The following is a 25,605-nucleotide window of genomic DNA, read 5'->3' on the forward strand; positions in this document are numbered from 1 at the left end:
TCGTTGTCTGAGGAAGAAGTTGACATCCTTAGGCTATCGCGATGAGTGTGTTGTTTGGATCTAACTGCGATTGCTCACACCGGTATGTTCTTCCGTCTGTTTGCCATTAATGATGCTCACGTCATGTGTATAAAAGATCACTTCTTTCCACCATTAAAACCAGTTCGCGCTGTGTGTTAGTGCTTGTGTTTTGCCTCTCGTTCTGTAAAAAGTTAAGCGCGTTGAACCATCTTGCACTAATCGGTTTGGTTTGATTTTGTGGTGTATAACGTCCCAAAGCGATTCAGACACTATGACGGACGCCATTGGGGAGGGCTGCAAATAATTTCCACCAGCTGGTGTTTTTTAACGTGGACTGAGATTGCGCAGTACACAGGCCTCTAGTAATTCGCCTACATCGAAATGCTACTACCGCGGCCGTGTTTGAACCCTCGTCTTTCGGGTCATTTGCCGAGCGCCATAACCACTGAGCCAACGCGGCGGCTTGCACGACAAAAAAGTGCAATACTGATTAGCGCTCGCTTCTGCTTGATTTATCAGATACACAGGTGCCACCTAGTCTGCTCCCAGCTTATCATATAGGGCTATTCGCGGAAAGTGACAGAGAATTGTCAACTGTCTGATCGCAGGTTTTTCAGTGCCAACCTTCGTCGCAGTTCGAGCTGCTTATCACAGCCAAGTCCATTCTTTAAATTCCGCGGTTATCTCCTCTGCCTTAGGTATCAATTTTCACAATCAACCGCGGCCTTCAACGCCTGCCTTTGATCATGGAAGAGCATAATCTGACGGCATTTTTTCACAGTACAACAAAAACTTGTACTTGGTAAAACAAAAATTTCCAGAAGGATCCATTTGGTGGATGGTTGATTTCCGCATGAATGGTCCCGTTTGTGCGATCTTCGTCCCCATTTTGTAAGCATTTAACATCAAAACTCTCTCGCATTCAACCTATTATAAACCTCATTCTACGTACACATCCAAGCTCAGCCGCACACATGACAATTATATAAGGAAGCTTTGCCGTACTGCCATTTGCAAATTGCCCTTTGGGAAGCCATACAAATATGTATTAGGAAAGCCCAGATTGCCTTCAGTAATTGTTTCCCTACAATACCCTGAGGGCGCACATAATGAAATGTATCAGGACAATATAAAGCTGCTTCTACGTACTAACAGGGCTGTAGATGATTTCTTTCATTGGAGCTCTCTTTCCATACTCGAGCTTGGGGCGCTATTGAGCAGCCTCAGCGCATCTCAGTTAAATATTCAACATTCGCTGTTGAGGATACTGAAGCAGTAATGCTTTAAATAGATCTGAATTATTCTTCAGGAGCAGATTTTATCTCTCCTTTTCTCTCGCCTTATTTAACAATCGCTTTTTATATTTTATTCTGTGTTTTTTTTTGTTTCTGCCTTCAATCTTGGTCACTCCGCAAAGAACCAGCAGAAATATTTTTATTCCCGAATCGAAAGCACCGATACGCATTTCGAATTCCTGTAGGCCGATACGCTTTTGGTGAAGTGCTCGAGAGAGTTCTATACCTTAAATTGGGTTACCGCTGGCTTCAAAACGATTTGCTTCGATGAAATCGTAATGGATTCACACACGGATGAATTTCTGCTAGAGCCCTGTATCATTTGTCTTAACTGTTATTTAGTTAAAAATAACAAAAACAATCCGTTAGTTTTATGTTGACTTTACTTCAGAGGTGCATTTGATAGTTTCCAAACGCTTTAGGTTCCACACTTTCTAAGGAAGCAACGTTTTTCTGACATCTGTGATAATGACTATTGGCTTTTGTGGCTCAAGGGCATCTGCGGCCAAAGAGCGCCATGGCACAAGGTAATTTCAATTTTTCAAGGTGGGGTCAAAGACCCATTCCCCAAGCATTTCACCCTACAGAAGCCGAGCACCAGACCAGGGGAAAGCTTGTACCCATTGTATCACCGGTGGGTGCCCGGCGGCACTGGAGATCGAACCCGCACCTCCCGCATGCGAGGCGGATGCTCAACCACTTGGCCACCGCTGCGGTTTTATTCATGACAACTGTGCTCCCCTTTGCCCACTTTTTTACACAACGTGCATTTTAACTATCAATCCCCTTTTTGAACGCATTCTGTCCCTTCTCATGGCATATCGCAAGACTTCTGTTTCCGCTACTGTGCAACATGTCAGTTATGACCTTCTCAATAATCCCGCCCGTCTGTCTGTCTACATTGAGAGATATGAAGATGACTTCAATAGGTTGTTCTCTGTAAGACTAGTCGCGTATTATCAGCAAAGCGATCAATTGTCTTAACATTAATCCAAAATTAGGGCAGAGTTCAATACAATGAGTTATTTCTTTGCTATTATTATTAACAAAATTATCTTTTATGGAATACTGGTGTTACACAAGCGGAAGCCTACTATACAACGAGAGACTTCTAGCCATAAGTGTGAACCGCGCGTTAAATTATTAACACTTTGTTTTGACTCTTATTCGCCGACAGTTTTTGAACGTTCATCAATTACAAACAAAACTTTTGCACCTACCACCAAGCTCCTTAATTAGGTCCTGTTGTATTCTTATTTGCGTCATAGTGGTTAATATGTTATTCTTACGACAATTTCATACCCATCAATACTGGAAAAAATTATTTTTGAACGGGATAGAATTTACGAACGAAATCTTTATCATAATTGTAATATTTCACTATAACAATTAATATATCCTCATATTTCCCGTCGGCAGTCTTCCATTTTTTGCTATTAACGTTTTTGCTATCTCTCAAAAGCGTTCCCCATTCGTTCTCTATGGCAGTATCAACTCCTCGATGCGAGCGATGGGAAGACTTCAAAAGAGGGATTTTTCTACTCATCGAAAATATGGACCTTTACCTTTATTATTTCTATACCAGTACCTTATAGTTTTCCAATATGCAAAATATTTGTCCAAGGGTGTTGGACATGCCCATGCTAGAGATCGCGTCTTATCGCTTCAATGAATATCAATTCGCGCTCTCACTGGTTCCTTTACCACTACTTATACAGTTGGTCATCATATTCTTGGAAACGATATTCCATTTAATTAATTATACTACATATGCGCATGTATGTATGTATGTATGTATGTATGTATGTATGTATGTATGTATGTATGTATGTATGTATGTATGTATGTATGTATGTATGTATGTATGTATGTATGTATGTATGTATGTATGTATGTATGTATGTATGTATGTATGTATGTATGTATGTATGTATGTATGTATGTATGTATGTATGTATGTATGTATGTATGTATGTATGTATGTATGTATGTATGTATGTATGTATGTATGTATGAGCATGTATTTTTAGTTTAATTTCTTTGCGCTGCGTTTTGGTGGTATGACAAGTTTTACTCTCCAGCTTAACTGGCTTTTTTACAAAACAGTTTTTCACATAAAATGATTCTTTTTAGCGCCTAGCGACATTTTGCTCATCTTTAAGAGGTTTTAAGCCCTGCAAAGCTCTGCTGATCCGGGGCCCTTATGTTGCCTTTATTTAACACACTGAGACAACCTATAAAATAGAAAAAAAAGAGCAGTGAGCTCACATGAGCATATTCCATATGTCGTCAACTGATCCAAAGGTGTCTGCATCATACAGACCGTGCCGGTAACAAAGTGCGTCCTATCGATAATGAGCCGCTTGCTAACGCTCCCGGAGGTGTCCTGGCAAGTCACTGCTCTTGTACAGCGTCCGATAAAACTATCGTTGGCGGTGCTTCTCCTGTGCGAACCGCTACAAGTCTAGGAGGTTGTTTTTCTGCGTTATGACAAATATGCATCGTTGTGGACGATGACAGATTTTATGTATTATTGCTTTTAAATTTCTATATTGCAGGAGGAAACGCACTTACCGAAAATGAGAAAAAGTATATGCCGTCCCGCTTATGTCCTCATACTGTCCATGCTGAGTGCTAGAAAAAGATAACGAAAAATACTGCTAAATATAGTATATATACCAAAAACAAAGCACTGTGTTGATGCGATTGTTTAGTGACAAGTAATGTCCACTTTGTGTTCAAGAAATACTACACTTAAGACGAAGATAGAAAGTGCATCTTTGACTGTAGACATCTACGGATATCAGCAGTGATAAAAGTATACATGACTACAGATATCAAATTCAATTTTTCAGTTTGTTTAGTCAGAACCAGTTCATAGTGCTTGGAGCGCGGCAGAAACAAAGTTGTCGGCTTGACGGGAACCGCGCTCCCGTTCAAACATCGGAGGTGGCGGCAGCTAATTTGGCTAGCGATACCTTTCGCCCGAAAAGATATTACAATACTAATTTTCTATTAATCAATATGAAATATTTAAAAAACCTTCTTCTCCGCTTTCCTTGGTGTTGATGGCTGCTGGATTCATTATTATATTTTACTACTAAAAGGGCTATAGAGCCAAAAATTCTTAATGAGCAAAGACCCGCTTGAAGCTGAAAACATTAGACTTTTTTTTTGTCAGTGCCGCCTACATTGCGTACGTATGTTAAGCAAACTTGATTTGATTCGAAAATAGTCCAAGTTGCGCTATAAGATGCTAGAATAAGACACATTGGTGCAAGTTCAACCCAGTCGCTACATCGCTAAGTTCACGTAGACCGTGGTTTTAAATGCATTGATGCGTAATACAGGAGACAGGTGAAGTAGTGATGAGGGCATATATTTTATTGGAGTGCTTATTTTCAATAAGAACCACCTTGTTCTCAATAGTGACCGCCAATAAGAAAAAGTGATTGTGTATCAGCCACCGGAGCTTTGACAGGGAATTTCTTCTCGGAACTTAGCCTGGTCTTTTGGTCAAAAGCTACTGTTGCAGCCAGGTCAGATCAGCGAAAAAAAAAATGTTTCTTTATATTGGTATGTTCAACATGATGCAGGTGACGAGAACAAAGAGGGCTTACTGCAAGACATACCGCCTGCTAGAGCAGGCAAAATGTCCAGGATGACCTATACAATACTGTCACGTAGTGGTGACGGCAGTCGAAGCAGCGATGAAGACGGACGAAACGGTCTTCTAAAATAACTGTTTATTGGGCTGACTTGCACCCAAAATGGACTGAATCCCTCGGCGGCGGCGAAGCGACAAGCGTGCTCGGCGGTCGTCGAACAGAATGCCCGCCGCTGTCGGCCGTGCTCAATTTAAAGCTGATAGCGAACATTCGAGATAAAGGGCGCAAAGTTACTAGAACATTCCGGAACAACTTAGAATCAGCTTTGCCTGGCTGCGATCAATCGAGATAAATCTAGTCGTGTCTTGCGTCGCAAACAAAGCGATAAGGTGGTGTCGCGGCAGATTTGAAAAACGAACAAACACTGCAAATATTGGCGGCAATACTCCCCTCTCAAAGAAGCATCGACCCGATGCATTAAAACAAATAATGCGACTAGTAAGGGGGAAAAACGGATCTTGCGAAAATAGAGCATGGAAATGCAGCGGCCTTTAGCGCGCATAATACGGCTTCAGACGGACTACATGGACAACTTCTGGTCGTACGCGGCGTCGCTGGGATGCAGTCATTGCGTCAGGGATGACTTCATAATCCAGTTCACCCAGCCGACGAAGAACCTTGTACGGGCCGAAATAGCGGCGCAAAAGCTTTTCACTCAATCCACGGCGGCGATTCGGCGTCCACACCCAGACTTGGTCTCCTGGCTTGTATTCCGTGTTGCGTCTTCGTAGGTTGTAGCGTCTGGCGTCGGACCGCTGCTGATCTTTGATCCGTAATCGGGCAAGCCTTCGAGCTTCTTCTGCGCGTTGAAGGTAGGCGGCAACGTCGACGTTCTCTTCTTCTGTAACGTTGGGCAGCATGGCGTCTAGCGTGGCCGTGGCATCCCTGCCATGGACGAGCCTAAAAGGCGTCATCTGGGTGGTCTCCTGCACTGCGGTGTTGTAGGCGAAGACGACGTAAGGCAGGATGACATCCCAGGTTTTATGTTCGGCATCGACATACATAGCGAGCATATCGGCGAAGGTTTTGTTCAGGCGCTCGGTCAGTCCGTTGGTCTGCGGATGGTATGCAGTTGTCCTCCGGTATCACATCGGGGGCGCCGTGTCGAAGAAGAATGCACTCCACGAAAAATTTGGCCACTTCTGCTGCTGTTCCGTTCGGTAGGGCTTTCGCCTCGGCGTAGCGGGTCAGGTAGTCGGTCGCTATGATGATCCACTTATTTCCAGATGTTGACGTTGGAAAAGGGCCAAGCAAGTCCATGCCAATCTGCTGAAAGGGTCTTGAGGGAGGTTCAATGGGGTTCAGAAATCCTGCTGGTCGTGTGGGAGGAGTCTTTCGTCGCTGACAATCTCGGCATGTTTTCACATAGTGTGCGACATTGGCAGACAGTCGGGGCCAGTAATACTTGTCTTGAATGCGGCGGAGGGTGCGAGTAAACCCGAGATGTCCAGCTGTCGGCTCGTCGTGTGAAGCCTGTAGAACTTCTTCGCGGAGACAAGTAGGTACAACAAGGAGGTAGGCTTTTTTGTTCGCTGTAAAGTTCTTCTTCACAAGGACCTCATTCTGCACACAGAAAGAAGACAGTCCTCGCTTGAATGAAGCGGGGGGTGAAGAAACCTTGCCTTCCAGGTACTCGATGAGGCCTTTTAGGTTGGGGTCCGAGCGTTGCTGCTGAGCAAAAGAGTTTGCGCTGATGGGTCCCAGGAACGCGTCCTCATCGTCGTCCAGCGGCGGTGCATCTACAGGGGCTCGTGAGAGGCAATCGGCGTCAGTGTGCTTGCGTCCGGACTTGTAAACGACGGTGACGTCAAACTCCTGGAGACGCAGACTCCATCGAGCGAGTCGGCCAGATGGATCCTTCAAATTGGCAAGCCAGCAGAGCGCGTGGTGGTCGCTGACCACCTTGAACGGCCGTCCGTAGAGGTAGGGGCGGAATTTCGACGTAGCCCAGATGATGGCAAGGCACTCCTTCTCAGTGGTCGAATAGTTAGCCTCGGCCTTGGAAAGGGAACGGCTAGCGTATGCGATGACCTTCTCCAGCCCGTCACTTTTTTGAACGAGAACGGCGCCTAGTCCCACGCTGCTTGCGTCGGTATGAACTTCAGTATCGGCGTTTTGATCAAAATGCGCAAGGATCGGCGGGGACTGTAAACGACGCTGAAGTTCCTTGAAGGCTTCTGCTTGCTACGCTTCCCATTTAAACGGCACGTCTGCCTTCGTCAGTTGGGTCAGGGGCTCGGCGATGCGCGAAATGTTTTTCACAAATCGTCGGTAATATGCGCATAGTCCGGGAAATCTGCGCACTGCTTTCTTATCGGCCGGCGGTTGAAACTGTTCAATAGCAGCTGTTTTCTGCGGGTCTGGGCGTACTCCTTCCTTGCTAACGATGTGGCCTAGAAACAGCAACTCTTCGTAGGCAAAGTGGCATTTCTCTGCTTTCAAAGTTAGCCCAGACGACTTGATTGCGTCTAGTACTGTTCGAAGTCTTTTGAGGTGCTCTTCAAAGTTCGAGGCGAAGACAACGACGTCATCTAAATATACCATACAAATCTGCCACTTCAGGCCTGCCAGCACTGTATCCATTACTCGCTGAAACGTCGCTGGTGCGGAACAGAGACCAAATGGCATCACCTTGAACTCAAACAGCCCATCCGGAGTTATGAATGCTGTCTTCTCGCGATCTCTTTCGTCGACCTCAATTTGCCAGTAGCCGCTCTTAAGGTCCATCGATGAGAAATATTTGACGTTGCAGAGGCGGTCCAGTGTGTCGTCGATGCGGGGGAGGGGGTAGACGTCCTTCTTTGTTATGTTGTTCAAGCGGCGGTAATCCACGCAGAATCGAAGTGCGCCGTCTTTCTTTCTCACTAGAACAACCGGTGCCGCCCATGGGCTGTTTGAAGGCTGGATAACGTCGTCGCGAAGCATTTCTTCGACTTGGTCCCGGATGGCTTGTCGTTCTCGCGGAGACACACGGTAGGGGCTTTGACGGAGAGGTCGGACGTGGTGATCCGTTATAATGCGATGCTTGGCAATTGGCGTCTGTCGCACCTTCGGCGATGTCGAAAAGCACTCACTGTAGTTTTGAAGCAGATTGCGGATCTGGTCTTGTCTGTTCCGGTGCAGGGCTGGGTTGATGTCGAAAGTGGGCGAGTTTTCTTGGTCAGGCGGATCTTCTGCGGAGGGGTCGGAGAGGGCGAAGGAATCTCGTACGTCAGATATTTCGTCGTAGAAAGCAATCGTCGTTCCTCTGTTAATATGCCGGTATTCTTCGCTGAAGTTAGTCAGCAGTACTTCGGCCTGGCCATTGCGGAAATGTGCGATGCCTCTTGCGATGCTGACTCCTCGGTCTAGTAGCAACTGCATGTTCCCCTCGATGATGGCTTCAGTGTTTATGGCTTTCGTGGCGCCTACGGTCACGATAACGCTTGAACGGGGTGGGACGCTCACTTCTTCCTCCAGGACACTTAGGGCAACGTGATTTTCCCGAGTTTTCATCGAAGCGATGGCTTCGTCCGTCGAAAGCGTGATCAGCTTGGATCGCAGGTCGATGATCGCCTGATGCTCATTAAGGAAATCTATACCCAAGATCACTTCGCGGGAGCATTGCGGTAGCGCAACAAAGGTCGCAGGATAGGTATGTCCTTTGACAGTCACTCGCGCTGTGCATCGTCCTGATGGCGTAATGAGGTGGCCCCCAGCGGTGCGAATTTGTGGGCCGTCCCAAGCCGTTGTGACTTTTCTGAGCTGCGCAGCGAATGTTCCATTCATCACCGAGTAATCGGCTCCTGTGTCGACTAGAGCGGTAACTTTCCGGCCGTCGATAGTCACTTCTAGGTCGGAGGTCCTGGCTCTTGCATTGCATGTCGCTCTCGGCGTCGGGTCACGGCTTCGTCGCGTATGCGAGTCACGGGTTGGGCGTGTGGTCGAAGCTCCTCTGGGTGGCGGCGTCGATTTCAAGGTAGCTTGCGTCGTGGTCGAGGTTCTCATTGTGTGCGGCGTCGGTGCAGCGAGTGTCGGTTCTTCATGCGGCGTCGCGGGTGCAGCGTCTTCATGGGGCGTGGTCGGTGGAGGATCTTCGGCGTTTAGCTCGTGAGCAACCTCACCTCCAGAGGTTGCTGCCTTTAGTTTCCCCTACGGGGGCTGGGCGACTTTCCTCGTACCGCGGCTGCGTAGCTGCGGCGTGGCGACGCAAAGCGCGAGGTTGACGGCGATGGTGAGCGCGAAAAGCGGTTCGGCGTGTACTCTTCTCGACGCAGGTACTCGTCGATTTCGTGCGGACGTTGTCCGAAGCGTGGTCGTGGGGCGTTAACGGCAAATCCTCGAAGACCGATACGTCGGTACGGGCAGTGACGAAGAATATGGCCGGCCTCACCGCAATGGAAGCACAACGGCCGGTTGTCGGAAGACCTCCAGGCGTCGCATTTCCTGGGGCTTGAGCGTCGGTCATAGGTTGGGCGGGCGGGGGCTGGGAGGCGGCGTTGTGGAACGATTGGCTCATCTCGGGGAGGACGTGGGGGTTGTCGCTGGGGCTGAGCAGTACTTACTGCAGCGGCGTAGGTCATGTCCTGGGGTTCTGTGGCCGTCGGGGTGCCAAGTGCCTGTTGCACTTCTTCCCGTACCACATCCATCAGAGTCGCTGCTTGAGGCTGTGGGGAAGATGGCAGTAATCGGCGTAGCTCCTCTCGGACGATTTCGCGGATAACTTCCCGCAAGCTGTCGCTGGTGGTGGCCGGCGTGTCCGAACGGATTGCACAGGCAGCGGAAGGGCGATTGTACTGCCGAGCTCGAACGTCGAGGGTATTCTCAATCGTGCAGGCTTCTTGCATAAACTTCTCGACTGTTTTTGGCGGCTGGCGGACGAGGCTTGCAAAGAGTTGTTCTTTTACGCCGCGCATTAAAAACTGAACTTTCTTTTCCTCGGTCATCCCGGGGTCGGCGCGGCGAAACAGGCGCTTCATCTCCTCGACGTAACCGCGGACGGGCTCATTCGGAAGCTGGATCCTGGACTCGAGGAGTCGTTCGGCTCTTTCTTTCCTCACGACTCTGGTGAATACCTTCAATAGTTCTCTCTTGAATAGCTCCCATGTCGTAAGGGACGACTCGTAGTTTTCGTACCGCGTGCGTGCGGAGCCATCCAATGAGAAGAACACCTGTACAATTTTTGCCGCATCATCCCACTTGTTGAATGATGCCCCGCGCTCAAATTGATCCAACCATTCTTCAGGGTCTTCGCCTAGGGATCCATTGAAAGTTGGCGGCACCCGCGGCTGCTGCAGTATGATCGGTGTCGACATCTTCGGCGAGGTTGTGGTGCTCGTAGCCGCGTCTTTTCGCTGTCTTGTGCGGTCCGGCAATTTCCCGAACTCAGGCTCCTCTCCCTGGAGACGTCGGCTGGCTCGCTGAGCTGCTGGCTCGTACTCGGGTGCGAAGCGCTCAGGGCTGGGTTCACGACTTGAAGGGGGCGTCCGGAACATGGAAGTTACCCCGCACCTCCACCAGATGTCACGTAGTGGTGACGGCAGTCGAAGCAGCGATGAAGACGGACGAAAGGGTCTTCTAAAATAACTGTTTATTGGGCTGACTTGCACCCAAAATGGACTGAATCACTCGGCGGCGGCGAAGCGACAAGCGTGCTCGGCGGTCGTCGAACAGAATGCCCGCCGCTGTCGGCCGTGCTCAATTTAAAGCTGATAGCGAACATTCGAGATAAAGGGCGCAAAGTTACTAGAACATTCCGGAACAACATAGAATCAGCTTTGCCTGGCTGCGATCAATCGAGATAAATCTAGTCGCGTCTTGCGTCGCAAACAAAGCGATAAGGTGGTGTCGCGGCAGATTTGAAAAACGAACAAACACTGCAAATATTGGCGGCAATACTATAAATCTAACTCGTAAGTGAAGGGAAAAAAAAAAAACAAAATATTTCAGAGCGTATTTTACATCGCAGCAATACACTTTCTAGATAAAACCTACAATCCTCATCAAACAGCGATGAATGTGCTGTATTAGGCCCGGTGTGCTTCAGGTAAAATCTACGCAGTTATGCAAGCCACTTTTTTTTTCGTTCCGTGGTGTCTCCTCCTTCGCGGTAAAATTCGCTCCAGTGAATAATTCACCATTGCCTTGCATGCCTCCGACACACAATTCTCAGCTGCCGCCATAAAAAAAAAAATAGAATGGCAGAAAGAGGTGCGTGTACATGGGAAGATATGAGCGATAGCAGGAAGCTCTCTGACATCTAACGCACCAGGCAAATGGTTTTGAAATTGCCCTCTAGTTACGGCATCAGAGGAAAACACGCACAGCAATGTGGTGAGAACATTTGAACAGGTACTTACGTCTGCTGCAAAACTGGCGGAACGAAGCGAATCATTGTAGCGCGCGGTAAATGTGAAAGCAAGCGTTGACTCAGCGATGCCATTGTTCTAGCGATATCTCCACAGCTGAAGTGTATCCTTGACATAGAAGATGAAATTTTTCGAAATTACGAGTACGTGAGCAGTTTTAATGAACAAAGTGCAAAAATTTCCGTTCCTCTTTTCCAAAGTATGCATTTGTTTTTGCGTAAAAGTTCCTTTTTTATTCTGCTATCACCTTAAACTTGAGTATTTCTTCACACAACTGAAACGATTCTCTCTCTGGAGCTTTTGTCCACATTGCAGCCCCTTTTCATTGTCTTTAGTGCAGTGAATATCTTTCAGTATATGCATAGACCACGCGATTTCCTGCTAATGGTAAGGAGGGTTTGAGGGTTTCATGAAGTAGTCTACATTTGATTAGCGGGAGCTGAACCAAGTTGGTTTAATTATTGGCACATTGTGTTACCGAAACAATAAACAGCGTTCGCAGTCTTCCCTACGAGCGACACTGCGAAAATTGGGAAGCGGAGTATCGTGCGGTCCGTCATACATACATTGATTCATTTCAAACGGTGAAGAACCCTTTCAATTACTGCGGTAAAGGAAGGCCTCGGGTATACCTCACGCGAGAATGAATTCCTATCCATGGTAGGCCTAGATTCCGTTTCTATCGGCTTTTATTCAACGGAAAAACAATCGGCGACTGTCACAAGACAGCTTTTTGAAAATTTTATAGTTTTTAGAACGCTTCTTGAACCCTTGAACATTTTCCTCAGCCCTTAAGGAACATTTCTGCGCCAGCCCGGCAATGTTTATCGTCTTCAAGAATTTAGAAGGGGGGGGGGGGGGGAGATACTTTATGGAACGTGACAAAGACCAAGCGTTTGCAGCTACAGCTATTGTCAGTAACTTCATCCATATGAGAGAAATGTGCGCCTGTAATGAGCCGTAACATCTTATTGCACTGCAATGGCACTCAGGACAGCATCTTTGGTAGAGTAAAATGTTTTGCCAAAACACCATCGTGTGCGGAAAATTTCCTCGATGGGCGTTGCTCAGGCTTTTGCAAGAAGTAAAACTGCGTTAGTCTTTAACGATGGAAATAAATGCTCGTCAGATTTTAAAGAGAATACTCCTCAAGTCATTTCTGTGGATCAGACTTGCACCAGTTGCATGCAGAGAATAAGCGCCAGTCCAGAGCACGGTGCTGGAAGTGGTCCACCGTACAAATTCTCTATTCAAGATTCAACCCGACAACCATTATTGTAAGCCTGACTACGCCCAGGGCAGGGCAAAAGCCGCTCCCTTATCTCTCCAATTCACCCTCTCCTGTGCCTGCTGCGGAAACCGCTTCCCGGCAGACTTCTTACCTCATCCCACTAAAATTTCTAACCCCCTGCTACGCTTGCCTTCTCTTGGAATCCACTCCGTCAGCCTCAAAAGGGGTTCTGAAAGGGGCACTTTTAAGTTGCGGAATGCTTTGGATGTTAAAGCACGCCGCTTCACGAATATTGTCCAGAACGAATTTTTTAATGTGCTTTCCAGAAGCTGAATTATCTGTGGTCAAAATTTGAATTTCAGAGTCTTCCTGCCTTTCCCTCTCCTATCGTCACTTTTTGCACGCTGGAAAGTCGGCACTCCTCCGCCGGCGCCACCTCTGGGAGCGGAGCCTCCTCACCCGCCGGAGCTACGCGCATTATTGGCCGCGGCCACGGTAGCTGCCCGGCGTAGGGACGCATTTAACCAATAGTCGCAACTGTTTTGCTTAATTCTATCGTCATCTTGCTAACATGCCCATTCCACGACATGGTTTCTTCGAACCATACGCCTAAAAATTTTTCTGATGTCACACGCTGCAAAACTGTACCTTGAAAATTTATGACTAGCTCAGTGTCACAGGCTTTGTTATGTGGCTTGAAAATGATATACTTAGTCTTTTTAACATTCAGGGTTAATGTATTAAATGCAACCACTCTTCAAGTTTGATCAAGTAAGTATTTATACCAGTGTTCGATTGAGTTACGGTTTGTGCAGAGAAAAAAATATTTGTGTCATCAGCGTACATGACAAATTTCGGGGAGAGAGGTAAGTTGCACATGGTCATTGATATACAGAATGAACAACAAAGGTCCCATGATCGACCCCTGAGGTACACCATGTTTTACCGTTGTAATCGAAGACGTGACGTCACCAACTTTTACACACTGTTTCCTGTCTGAGAGGTAACTTTTGATAAGATCAAGGGCAACGCCACGTCTGCCATAATCTTGCAACTTTGAGAGTAATATATTATGGTTTACGCAGTCAAATGCTTTCCTGAGGTCAATTAATAAGCCTACAGCGAATTGTTTGTTATCAATATTCTTAAGTATTCCATCTTTGATTTGTAATAAGGCCATTTCAACTGATTTTCCTTTCTATAAGCCGTACTGCGAACCACTGATAGCATGGTATTTAGTAAGAAAATTTGTCAGTTGAGCGTTAATAACATTCTAAAAACCTTAGAAAATATGGGCGAAAGAGATATCAGGCGATAGTTTGATATATCACTAACACTTCCCCCTTTGTGGACCATGGTTATAAGCGCTTGTGTAAGGTCCGAAGGAAAGATACCAGTTTCAGTCATTTGATTGATTATAAATGCGAGTGGTATGGCTATGATCGGTGCTACATGTTTAATAGGGACACTGCTCAAGTCATCTAGTCCAGTAGCGACATTCTTTCGAATTCTGGCAATGAAGCTGATGACTTCTTGGGAAGTTACTGGGTATAATATAACTGAATTCTCAAGCCTTGGGCGAAGTATTGAAAACGAATTAGCACAGTCTCTGTTGGGAGAAATGATTTCACCGACGTTAGGAAAAAACTCATTCATTGCATCTAAAGCCGCTATATCAGTCTTCCCATCAGCAAAAGCTGCAATATTAAGAGGACACTTAGCTTTAAGGTTATTGGATGAATTATTGATTTCTTGCCATAGCTTTCTTGGGTTGTATATTTCAGCAAATAGACACTGATAGTAGTACATTTTTCCCTTCCTTAAATCGGCATTTAATTTGTTGCGAAATGCCTTCAATTGTTTTAGTTGAACAGTATCACGTGATTGGAGGAAAGCGTGGTACATTGTTTTTTACTTTTATTCTCCTATGCAAGGTGGTCATAATCCAAGGCTTGCGTATTTGTTTCCTTGGGTTAGAATTGTGCACCAAGGAAAAACGTTTCTCATAGCAGGCCTTAAATTTGCTGAGAGGCGATACGCTTGACTAGGATCGCGTTCGGCATAGATACTTTCCCAGTGAATATTTTCTATCTCGGTGTAAAATTTCTCGAGGGAGTAGATCTTATGTTACGATAAGTAGAGGTATAAGTGACTTTTTGTTTGACAATCATTGTCGGCAGACATGTAAAAACCGGGAGGTGGTCACTGATATCAAGGGAAAGCACACCTGATAAGCACTGGTCACAAGGTACATTTGTAATGCCGATATCTAGAAGTGTGGAACTGGTATCGGTAACGCGGGTGGGCAAGGGAATTGTATTTGAACAAGCGAAAGTTCGAAGTATGGTTTCCAGGTGCTCAGAAGATGAATCTTCACCCAGCATATTGATATTAACGTCACCCATAACCAAGAAGGCTCCTTGCATTGAATGGAGGCCTGACAGCAAAGTCTTCATGAATTCAAAAAATTGAGACTTGTATCCTATTGGTGGCCTATAGACAGCTGCCATAAGAATATTTTTCAACTGTACCGCAAGGCACTCAACACTGGATGTAATGCATGTTAATTCGTTGACAACTTCACTTGTAATTGAGGCTTTGATATACATAGCAATTCCACCGCCTTGGTTTGCGGGCCGCACGATGCCGTGATAAATATATTCTGGTATTGTCGGTGAACTATCAGTTACAGAAAGCCAGGATTCTGTGAATAATATAGCATCAAATTTATCTGATAAGTAATCGAAGTATCGTGCACTTTATTTATAATTCTTCGAGCATTTAAGTGAAATGCCCTGAAGTAGTGAGACGGTATTTTAAATGCTTTGTTGAAATTGTCCAGTTCATAGTATTTACACTGTGGTGCGGTAGCCATATCGCTGTTACTGCGACAGTGAGTTTGGAAAAGCATTGCAGGTCCTACTATTGCATTTTGTTCAAATCATCTTGGCAGGTGATTCTCACCATGTCTGATGATTCTGTTTTCCTAGCACAAAATTTTCCGCCTTGTGTCCAAACAAATAGCCATGCTGCCTTTCGTTTCTGTGCTACTGCGGCTCCCAAAAGCTGTTTGACTTGCCTAGTCAGGTGTTCATTGACAAATACAGAATCATCGGTTTGGAAAACCATGTCTCTTGACTGGAAAAACGGACCTTCCTGGCTTTAGCTAATACCGTATTTCGCTTGTCACGTCGCACAAAGCGTACGACAATGCTCTTTACATCAGACTTGTTGGTTGGTACTGTGTGGCAAATGTCAACATCTTCCCGAGTTACGGGCTCCCCTACTTTTTCACACATCTTCTGCACAGTGTCAAAAACGTCTCCGCTATCAGGCACACCCTTGATTTCAAGGTTATTGGCCCGTGAGTACTGTTCCAATTCCGTGATTCGCATGTGCAGTTTCTGATTTTCTGCAGCGAGTTCTTGGTTGCAGTTGCGTGTTTTGGCAAGTTCCTCACGTAGCGCCTTTATTTCTGCGCAGAGTGTGTTGACACTGTCACAAGATTCACTGCAATATTCTACACTCTGTTTGAAGGCGCGAAGTTCAGCACGAATTTCCCGTTTGAAATCCTCAAGCGTCTTACTAAGCTGCTTCACGTTTGACATGGCAAATAACTGATTGGAAACACTAGGACGGTTCTTTGGCAGCAGTGCGCGCAACAACAGTAAGGTAATAAAAATGAGGAAAACGATCCTCACCTGCACGAGGAAGAAATTGGAGTGTTGTGAAAACCGCACGCACTGAAGCCAAACTGAGGAGAGCGCGCGAAAGCGGCCCGTATATGTAGGCGCGGTCTGTGGCCTGGTAGGACACGGCGCAGGCGCGGCAGCGCCGACGTTCACCAGCTGATCCCAGAGGATAACGGTGCAACGATGCTCGTCGTAATCGACGCTTCAGCTTGTCATACGGCTTTCCCAGCGCAGCTTGTACCTTCGCAGAAGCCAACGGATCGTGCCGAAGGAAGTATGCGCTCCGCACCTGCACAAGCAAGAACTTGGATTAGTGTTGTGAAAACCGCACGCACTGCTGCCAAACTCACCGCCAGCGTTTGTTGCCTCACCCACTCTGCCCACTCCTGTTTTTTAACGTTACACCTATCATTTATCTTTCCATAGCTCGCTGTGTTGTCATTCACTTAGGCTGAACCCTTTCCGTTAGACTCCACGTTTATGCCCCGTAAATGAGTACCGGCAACAAGAAAACCTGCCATATGTGCTTCACTCCATTTTTATTCTTCTAGTTACTTTAGTCTCGTGATCCAGATCTACGGTCACTACCTCTCGTAAGTAGACGTGCTCCCTTACAACTTCCAGAACCTCACTACCATTTGTAAACAGCTGTCCCATTCCATGACTGTTGCACATTACTTTGGTTTTCTGCGTATTAATTTTTAGAACCACCGTACTGCTCTCCCTGTTGAACACATTGATCATTCTTTGCAGTTCATCTCCTGAATGACTTAGCATGGCGCTGTCATTTCGGAATCGCAGATTACTAAGGCATTGTCTATTGACTCTTATCCCCATTAGTTACAATGCAGACCTCGGAATACATCCTGTAAACAATCGCTCAACGGCATTTGAGAGATCGTCTCGCCCTGCCCGACACTCTGCCCTAATGGAATTTTATTGCTGACTTTATAGAGGACCACGGTAGTTGCGCAGTGCTTATATAAATCTTCCAGTGTTTTCAGATAACGCTATTTTACTCCCTTATTCCGTATCGCCTGTACCACAGCTAAAGTTTCCAGTGAGCCAAATGCTTTCTCATAATCAATGAAGTCTATTGTAGAGGCTAATTATATTCTGCGCATTTCTCTCTCACCTGATTGATAGTGGGAATATGGTGTATTGTTGAATATCTTTTACGAAAGCCTGCCTGGTCGTTTGGTTGAGTAAAGTCTAAGGTTGCCCTGACTGTATTAGCGATTAGCTTAGTAAATATCTTGTAGGCAACGGACAGTAAGGCGATCGGTGTGTAATTTTTCAACTACTTGGCGTCGCTTTCTTATGAATTCAGATTATGTTTTCGTTCTTCCAAGCTTCTGGTACGGTCGAGGTCATAAGGCAATGCTTATACAGGGTGGCTAGTTTTTCTAGCAGAATCTCTCCTCCGTGTTTCAACAGATCTTCTGTTACCTGATCCTCACCAGCTGCTTTTCTCCTTTGCATTGCTCCTAAGGCTGTCTTTAGTTCCTCTTTCGTTACTGGCGGGATGACGCATTGCTGTACGTTACTGCCTCTCTGATTTACGACCCGATTACATCGGCTACTGTACAGATTTGTGTAGAAATCTTCGCCTACATTAACTATGTACATTGCCAATTGCATTGCTGTCTTTATCTCCGAAAGAAAAATCTATTTTTTTTCGCAAGCCTAGTCTCCTCTTCACCGCTTTTAGCTAACCTCCGTTATTTACAGCCTTCTCGATTCTCTTCCATATTAAACTTCCTAATGTCGGTTGCCTTAAGTTTAGTGGTAAATTTTGATAGCTGTCCCAGTTATATTCTCCCTGTCGAGTTAGATACCCTCATGCTTTGGTGTTTCGTGTTTAGATCTTTGTTCTTCTGAGAGAGCTTGCCGGTATCCTATCGAGCCATTCTACCGCCTACTTCTACTGGCCACTCGCTAAAGATAGCTGTCAGATTACCGCTCGTTGCTTGAACATTAAGGTTCTCCTTTATAGTTACCTACATCTACTGCCCACTCGCTAATGATAGCTGTAAGATTACCGTTCATTGCTTGATCATTAATGTTCTCCTTTTTAGTTAAAACAGGATATTTGTTCTGCTGCGATATCCTGATATTCTTTACCTTCCCTCTTTCCGCTAACTCTTTATTGGGCTTCCGTTTCAATAGTTTATTCCGTTTCCTCTCCAAATTCAGGTTAATTCGAGGCCTTACAATCCCGTGGTCCCTAGAACGTGCCTCTCGGAAGACCTTCACATCCTGCAGGTTGTCAAAGTGAGCGCATAGTATGAAGTCTGTTTCATTTTTTGTCACCACTGGGGTTTTTTAACGTCCACTGCCTGTTCTTTCGTTTTCAGAAAAATGTATTCTTAATCGGCCAATTATTATCTCTGCAAACTATAAATTAACTCCCCCTGCTATTCCTAGAGCCTATGCCATATTCGCCTACTGCCTGGTCTCCGGCCTGCTTCTTTCCAACCATCGCATTGAAGTCGTCCATCAGTACAGTGTACTGTTTTTACTTAGCTCAATGCTGATTCCACGCTTTCGGCGATCTGCTCAACATAGCTGGATGCAGGTGCGTAGGCCTGCACTGAGTTTGTACCTCTGACTCAGCCTAAATTCGATAAGTTGCACCCTTTCGTTAGTACTGTGCAACTCCTCTATGTTGCCAGGTATATCATGATTGATGACGAATCCCACACGTAGTTCTCGTCTCTGCGCTAATCCACGATAGCACGGCACGTGCCAGCATTTGAGCACTTCACACGCCTCATCTGTCCTCCTGCTCTCGCCAAGCCTATGGCATCTCGTTTATTACAAGCTAGTTCCTCGAACAGCACTGCTGGGTTATCCTCACTAGATCAGGTTTCAGCCAGTGGTGTGGCCTTAAATTTTAAGAGCGTTAGCTCTTACACATCACTTTTCGAGATTTCGTGGGGTCTGCTACCACCGCGTGGCAAGGAAGACGTCACGGTCCAATATGGTGGATAGAGGCGGAACTATGTGAGTATGACGTCAGGGGACAAAACGGCGGTATAGTTTCGGTTTCTCGAATTTAAGATGGAGGTCATTAGCATTGGTGGTGCCCTCTCAACTCTTTCATTCCGCCCCCCCCCCCCCCTCACCAGAACAATATCCTAAAACGGGTAGGAAAATTGTCCCGGGGACGACCGCTATACATGTACTGACTGACTGACTGATGTATCTGAGAGGAAGAAGGAAAAGGAAAGAGCACAGGCCTGCCTACTGGCTCAAGCCGAGCCACGCTCGCTGCCGCGTGCTGAGTAGGACGGGTAAAGGATAGGAGAGCAAAGAGTGAAAGAAAAGACGCGCCGCGCTAATATGCCCATGGCCGATCCTGGAGGCAGTGCGATAGCGGGCCGACCCGTGCCAGAGTGCTTCAAGCCAAGGCCACCGCCATATTCCAAAAATAAGTTTAATATGTAAAGGAAAGTTTATTGACACTCCAAAACCAAATCTACACAATCAAAACCCGTCTGTACATGACCACGACGAGTGTAAAATGCTAATCACCTAAACATCGGGTGATCACAGAAAAGGTATACAAAGCACCCATTTGACATCGATAAATTCTGTTAAAATGGCGCGGCTCTGTACAGAAGGATCGGCCCTCCGCGAGTAAACTGTGAGCGGGGGGGGGGGGGGGGGAGGGGGACACTGGCAGGGCTACCCCTCAGGACAGCTACAAACACACCACAATCTAATTGCACAAAAGTCAGAAAAGAGGGGGGGGGGGGGTCCAGCTAGTACCGTAGCATTGGCATAGCTAGTCGGGGCCCTCCCGTACGACAAAGAAACGGGTGTGCCAGCGCCGGGGAAACAGCGCCTCCCCATCCGTTGCAAGCCGGTCAGGCAGGTATTGCCAGATGAGGAGCCGCAGAGTCCGCAACGCTGGGCACATTAATTGCTATCGCCGGCTGCCGCCGGGCTACGGCCAGACAGCGCCGACGCCATAATACAAACGTAGCGCAGACAAAAACTAGTTTTTCAAACTGGATGCGAGGTTGGCGGACACCTGTCCCGGCACGAACAGAAAACATGCGGTAAACCAATCGCCGTGCACATTGCCCGTGCGACGGGACACATGAAGAAAATATGGCGCGCCGTTTCTTGCGCTCAACATTGAGCGCACTGGGCATTGGGCACAACGTCCCACGATGCGAGTCGTTCTCGCGTGGGGAGGACGCCCCATCCACTCCTCCACTCAAAGTCGCGGACATCAGGAGCGAGTCGACTTGTACGCCATGCATGTACGCCACTTGCGTACCGCGGTGTGCCGCTGGTCGTCGGGACCAAGGCGCGCGCACGCGACCATCTCGCTGAGCTGAGATGCGGGCGCCTCGCTCAGGTCAAGCTCCGGTATATCAGAAGCTACTGACAGTAAACCCCGCTGCTGCTCTGTAGAAGACCAAAGGCCTCTCTGCTTGCGTGCCTGTATGTCGATAGAGGGTGAAAGCACGACGCGCCGTGGTCATCCAATAGAGCATGTGCGAACGCCCCAGATACGACTCATTTCCTACAAGCGCGGTTGCAAATTTAGCTCCGAGAGCCCGCGCTACTGTAGCTACACAGGGCAGCCCGAGCCCTTCCCTACAAGACGGCAGCTGGCAAAGGTGTCGGGCGACCTGCGCTGTGCCACCGTCCCAGAAAAAGGCGCCCACGAGGGACACAAGCCGAATCCCGGTACGGCGCGGCATCACTGCTACGCGGGGCACATAGTGCGCAAAGGCGCACGCGCGGCCAATTACAGCGGCTATCGTTGCTTCCATGGAGAGGCTGAACTGCGCCGACGTCGCTAGCGTACTCGTCGTGCGCGCCACAACTTCATCCCATGTCCGGGATGACACACCGATCTGCTCGAAAAGGACCCCCAGCACCCGGACCCCGTCCACGAAAGGAATGGGCACAGGCAGGGGATCACTGAAGGCCCCAAATAGAAGTGCCCGGCTTTTGTTGGCGTTGAGCTCGGCGCCGGACAGTGCCGCCTAAGTGTTAAACACGGCCAGGAAGCCCTCAAGACTCCGGGTGACTCGGACGAAAACGGAAATATCGTCGGCATAGGCCGAGACGACGATCGTTTCCTGTCCTGTCAATGGAAGGCCGCGGATGCGTTCGTTGGAGGCAATACTACGCAGCAGAGGGTCCGAAGACAAGACGAACAACGCCGGAGAAAGAGGGCACCCCTGGCGCACGCCCCGTGCCACCGGAAAGGGATCGGTGACCGACCTGTTCACCTAGAGTTCGGCCGCAAGGCCCGAGTACAACAAGGCAATACGCTTAATTAAGATGCCAGGCAGCCAGAAAAACCGCAGAAAGGAAGAACAGGTAGCAATGCTCTACCCTGTCAAAGGCCTTAAGGGATATAAAAACCCTGCTAGTCCCTTTCGCGTGTGCGCGTGTGAACACATCGCGCGTGAGAGTGAGCGACGCAAAGATCGAGCGGCCAGGCACAGCGCAAGCCTGGAAGGGGCTAACGACGTTTGGCAAAAGAAGACGCAAGCGACTGACCAGGAGCGAGGCGACTAGTTTGTAGTCAGTATTAAGCAGGGTTATTGGCCCCCCAAGCCGCGGTTGATGACGACGTCATCCCCTGCTTTGGCACCAGCACGATCCGGCCTGCACTGAAAGACAGTGGTTTAGCTCCCTCCTCGAGGAAGGCGTTCACCAAACGCGTGAGGAAGTCGCCGAGCACATCAAAAAAGGTGTAGTAAAACCCGGCGACTAGACCATTTGGTCTTGATGCGGAGACGCGACGATTCATGTCGCTTAAGACTGCGTAGACCTCTTCCCGTGTGGCGCGAGCACAAAGGGCCTATTCCGCGTCGTCGGGAGGGTCGGTGAGGGTGGCGCAAAAGGCGTCTATAGCAGCGTCAAACCCCTCTCACTCGCACAGGCCTTGCGACGCAAAGATATGGGCAAAGTGGTCGCGGAAGACGTGTTCGATGTTCTCGACCTGCTTGGAAATCGCGCCATCCGGCATCATTACGCTTCCAACACAGGCCTGTCGGTCGCTCTTGTGGCGGCAGATGTTCGCGTGCATGAGGTCAGCGCGTTCCTGCGACCGCATGCGGAGGTTCTCAGCGGCGCAGGAGGCCTTTGATCTCTCCTCCAGGATGCAGTGGTACCGGACGCGAAGAGTGTCCAGGTACTCTCACATGGCAAAGGTGAGCTCACCGCATTGCTTCACGGTGCGCATGTGGCGCAGAACGTCGTTGAGTGCAGCAGTCTTTCGGGCGCGTTTTGCTCTACCGCCCGAGTGAGAAGTTCGCGCCATTGTGCCTTGAGGGCATCCCAAATCAGGGGGCTGAACTCATCAACGTGGGCAATAGAAAGTGCCAAGTCTGCACAGATGTCGCGAATGCTGAGGTCGTCCGCGAAGAAGGAGACATCCATTCTCCAGGTAGAGGGGCTCGCAATTCGGCCCGAAGCGCACCTCAAAGATGATGCGACCGGTACGTGGTCACTGAGTGCTCCGACACCGGGTGGAAATGGCATCATCTCGTAGGACTCTAAATGCGGCACGATAGCTGCAGGTAGGTACACCCGGTCGATCCGCCTGGCGCTGCGGCCCCTAGCACGTGTGGCCACGAAAAGGTCCCCGTGCAGCTCAACCAATGCGTCCGTAAGGTGTAGCTGGCGAACCAGGTCGCCTAGCTCTTTGGCATGGTAATTTGACGCGCCTTGACTGGGGCCCGGAATGTCGCGAAGCGTGTCCAGGACGCAAATAAAATCCCCTAATAGGACATGTTGCGCGGATTCCAACAGGCGGGATGTAAGCGAGCAGAGGCTCGGCACCGCATCCTCCACCGCGCCGCTGGAAACGGCGCCAGCCGCCTGAGACGACTCGGCCGGCCCGGGTTGATCGCCGGGCACCTGGGGCGCCTTGGCAGCCGCAGCCGCCACCGCCGCCGCGTAGGAACGCGGCCGGACGCAGTCGAGTGTGGGATGGGCGCCACCGCAGCGCTTACACACGGGCCTGCAGTCCGCTCCCACGTGCCCGTATGCGCCGCACCGGCCGCAGCGCACCGCGTTGCAGGCAGCACGGATGTGGCCCTCTCCTCCGCAGCGGGAACAGACGCGCCTCATGCCGCGGTACTCGATCATGGCTCGAGTCCCGGCCACCGTCAGAAAGTTGAGTGGAGACTTCGTCATCTCTAACTTGACGAGGCGCGGCCCGTTCCCGATGCTGTTCTTGCTCCAGGAAGGCCGTCTCGGTTACTGCCCGGACTTTCCCATACGGCGTGAACGTCGCGATCAGGTCTGCGTCGCTGACGCATGGCGGAAGACGGTAGACCGTCACATGAACAACCGGAACTCCCATCTGTTCCAGCGGCACTTTCCCGGCGTTCAGCAGGCTGCCTCTCGCCAAGATCTTTGACACCTGAGCCATGGAAGGCACGACAGCCAGGAATCGAAGACCTACGAGGTGCTGAAGGTAAGTCAGTCCCCAGACTCCGACCAACTCCTAGGGGATGCTGATGAGGAGGTCGGCCGGAACAGATTCCTGCACTCCAAACAAAAAGCATTGCGTCTTTGTGGGGGCGCACTGCAGGGGCAAGGTCGCTCCATGGTCCGCCCAGGTCACCACGACAGGAGCGCGGCGCCGGGCAGCAGGCAGGACCTCCGGGACGCAGGATCCGGGGGCCCGTCTGGTCAGGAACACTGGAAGCTTCGCTGGGTCGACGGGGTCCTGCAAAAACAACCTTAGGCTCATCAGTGGTGGTGATTTTAACATAAACATGTTAGAGGAAAATAACTGTGTTCGTGACTTTAGCACAAAACTGGTTTCATCTGGTTTCATAAATGTGATTAAAACACCAACTCGAATTACATGTTCTACATCATCCATGCTAGATCTCATTGTTACGAATCTTGACACTGAAATTTACAATGCAGGCACAGTTGCCTGCGACGTTAGTGATCACTGTCCTACTTTCTTAACATATCGCACTGATTCACTGGACAGGAATGTGAAAAGGGAAACATTTTTTGTTCAGCGCATTACCGAAAGAAAGCTAATCTCGTTCAAGAATGAAATCATGAACCAAGATTGGTCTGCCGTGCTAAAAAATGTGGATGCGAATGACGCGTATAACGAATTCATAAATCGTTTTGTGTGCATCTATGCTAAACATTTCCCTTTGCAAACTATCGTGCCAACAAAAAAGATTAAGAAACCATGGGTCACTCGAGAACACTTACAAATGATCAAAAATAAAAATCGTCACTTTCATTCTTTCTTGCGTTCACGTTCAAAAGAAACTCTAAAGGAGTTTAAAATATTGCGGAATAAGCTAAACGCTGAGCTTCGGAGAGCCAAATCTTTATACTATGAGCAGTTATTTGCAGACTGCGCTCGACAACGCCCGGATGCTGCATGGAAAGCAATAAACACTGTTTTGGGTCGTAAAAGTAAAAGTTCCCTTCCGGATGTTTTAACACATGAAGGTGGTGAATTGAGCGGTAAAGCGCTTGCGGATTACCTTAACAATCATTTTGTGAGTATTGCAAATCCTTGTGACTATCCTCCAGATACAACTGGAATCTCCGCTAGTACAATGAAAACAATATACCTTCAGCCTACTGATGAGCAGGAGATTTATAACACTTTCATGTTGCTCCGAAACAGTAAGGCGCTTGATATTGAAAACATTCAAATCATGCCGATAAAGTATGTATTGACCTTACTTACATCCGTACTTGCTTACATATTTAATTTAATACTGGATTCGGGTGTCTTTCCTGAAAAAATGAAATGTGCCAGGGTTTCTGTAATCTTCAAGGGCGGCGACCCAAACTTGGCAACAAACTATCGCCCAATTTCAGTCCTCCCTGTATTTTCTAAGGCACTAGAAAAAATCATTTTTGCTCGTATAACTAACTTCTTTAACAAAGAAAACATAATAACAAATGCACAGTTCGGTTTTAGGAAGGACAGATCGACGGAAACTGCTTTACTAACATTAAAAGAAAATATTTTACGAAACATAGAAAGTAATTTGTTCTCGTTGGCTGTTTTTATAGATTTCAGCAAGGCTTTTGACTGTCTGGACCATAACATTCTTCTATCCAAAATACAAGCTTACGGGATCCGCTGCACGTGTCTAGCTTTGCTGAAGTGCTACCTCAGCAACAGGTTTCAGAGAGTGTTTGTCAAAAACTGCAGCTCATCCCTTTTTCCGATAAAGAGTGGCGTACCCCAGGGAAGTGTGTTAGGTCCGCTGTTGCTCAATACATACGTTAATGACTTGGTGAATATTGATAATACAGTAAAACTAGTGATATATGCTGATGATAGTACTATTCTTATTTCTGGCCCAAATGCTG

At 48.0% G+C, this 25,605-nt stretch overlaps 1 protein-coding gene across 3 annotated transcripts in view; it reads right to left on the minus strand.

Moving 5' to 3' along the window:
* The window catches only part of LOC144102133 (uncharacterized), a 43,421-nt gene extending 18,078 nt beyond the window's left edge, over positions 1 to 25,343 (minus strand). For all 3 annotated transcript variants that reach the window (XM_077635433.1, XM_077635435.1, XM_077635434.1), the window contains exons 1-2: positions 16,264 to 25,343; positions 3,891 to 3,950 (exon numbers count right to left, since the gene is read on the minus strand). In XM_077635433.1, coding sequence (XP_077491559.1) covers positions 22,462 to 23,430 — 969 coding nt within the window. In that variant the 5' untranslated portion in view covers positions 23,431 to 25,343 and the 3' untranslated portion in view covers positions 3,891 to 3,950; positions 16,264 to 22,461. The remainder of the gene's footprint in view (positions 1 to 3,890; positions 3,951 to 16,263) is intronic.
* Positions 25,344 to 25,605: the final 262 nt, after the last annotated feature.

The sequence above is a fragment of the Amblyomma americanum genome, chromosome 8 (assembly GCF_052857255.1).
Source record: "Amblyomma americanum isolate KBUSLIRL-KWMA chromosome 8, ASM5285725v1, whole genome shotgun sequence".
In the NCBI taxonomy this organism is placed as follows: Eukaryota; Metazoa; Arthropoda; class Arachnida; order Ixodida; family Ixodidae; genus Amblyomma; species Amblyomma americanum.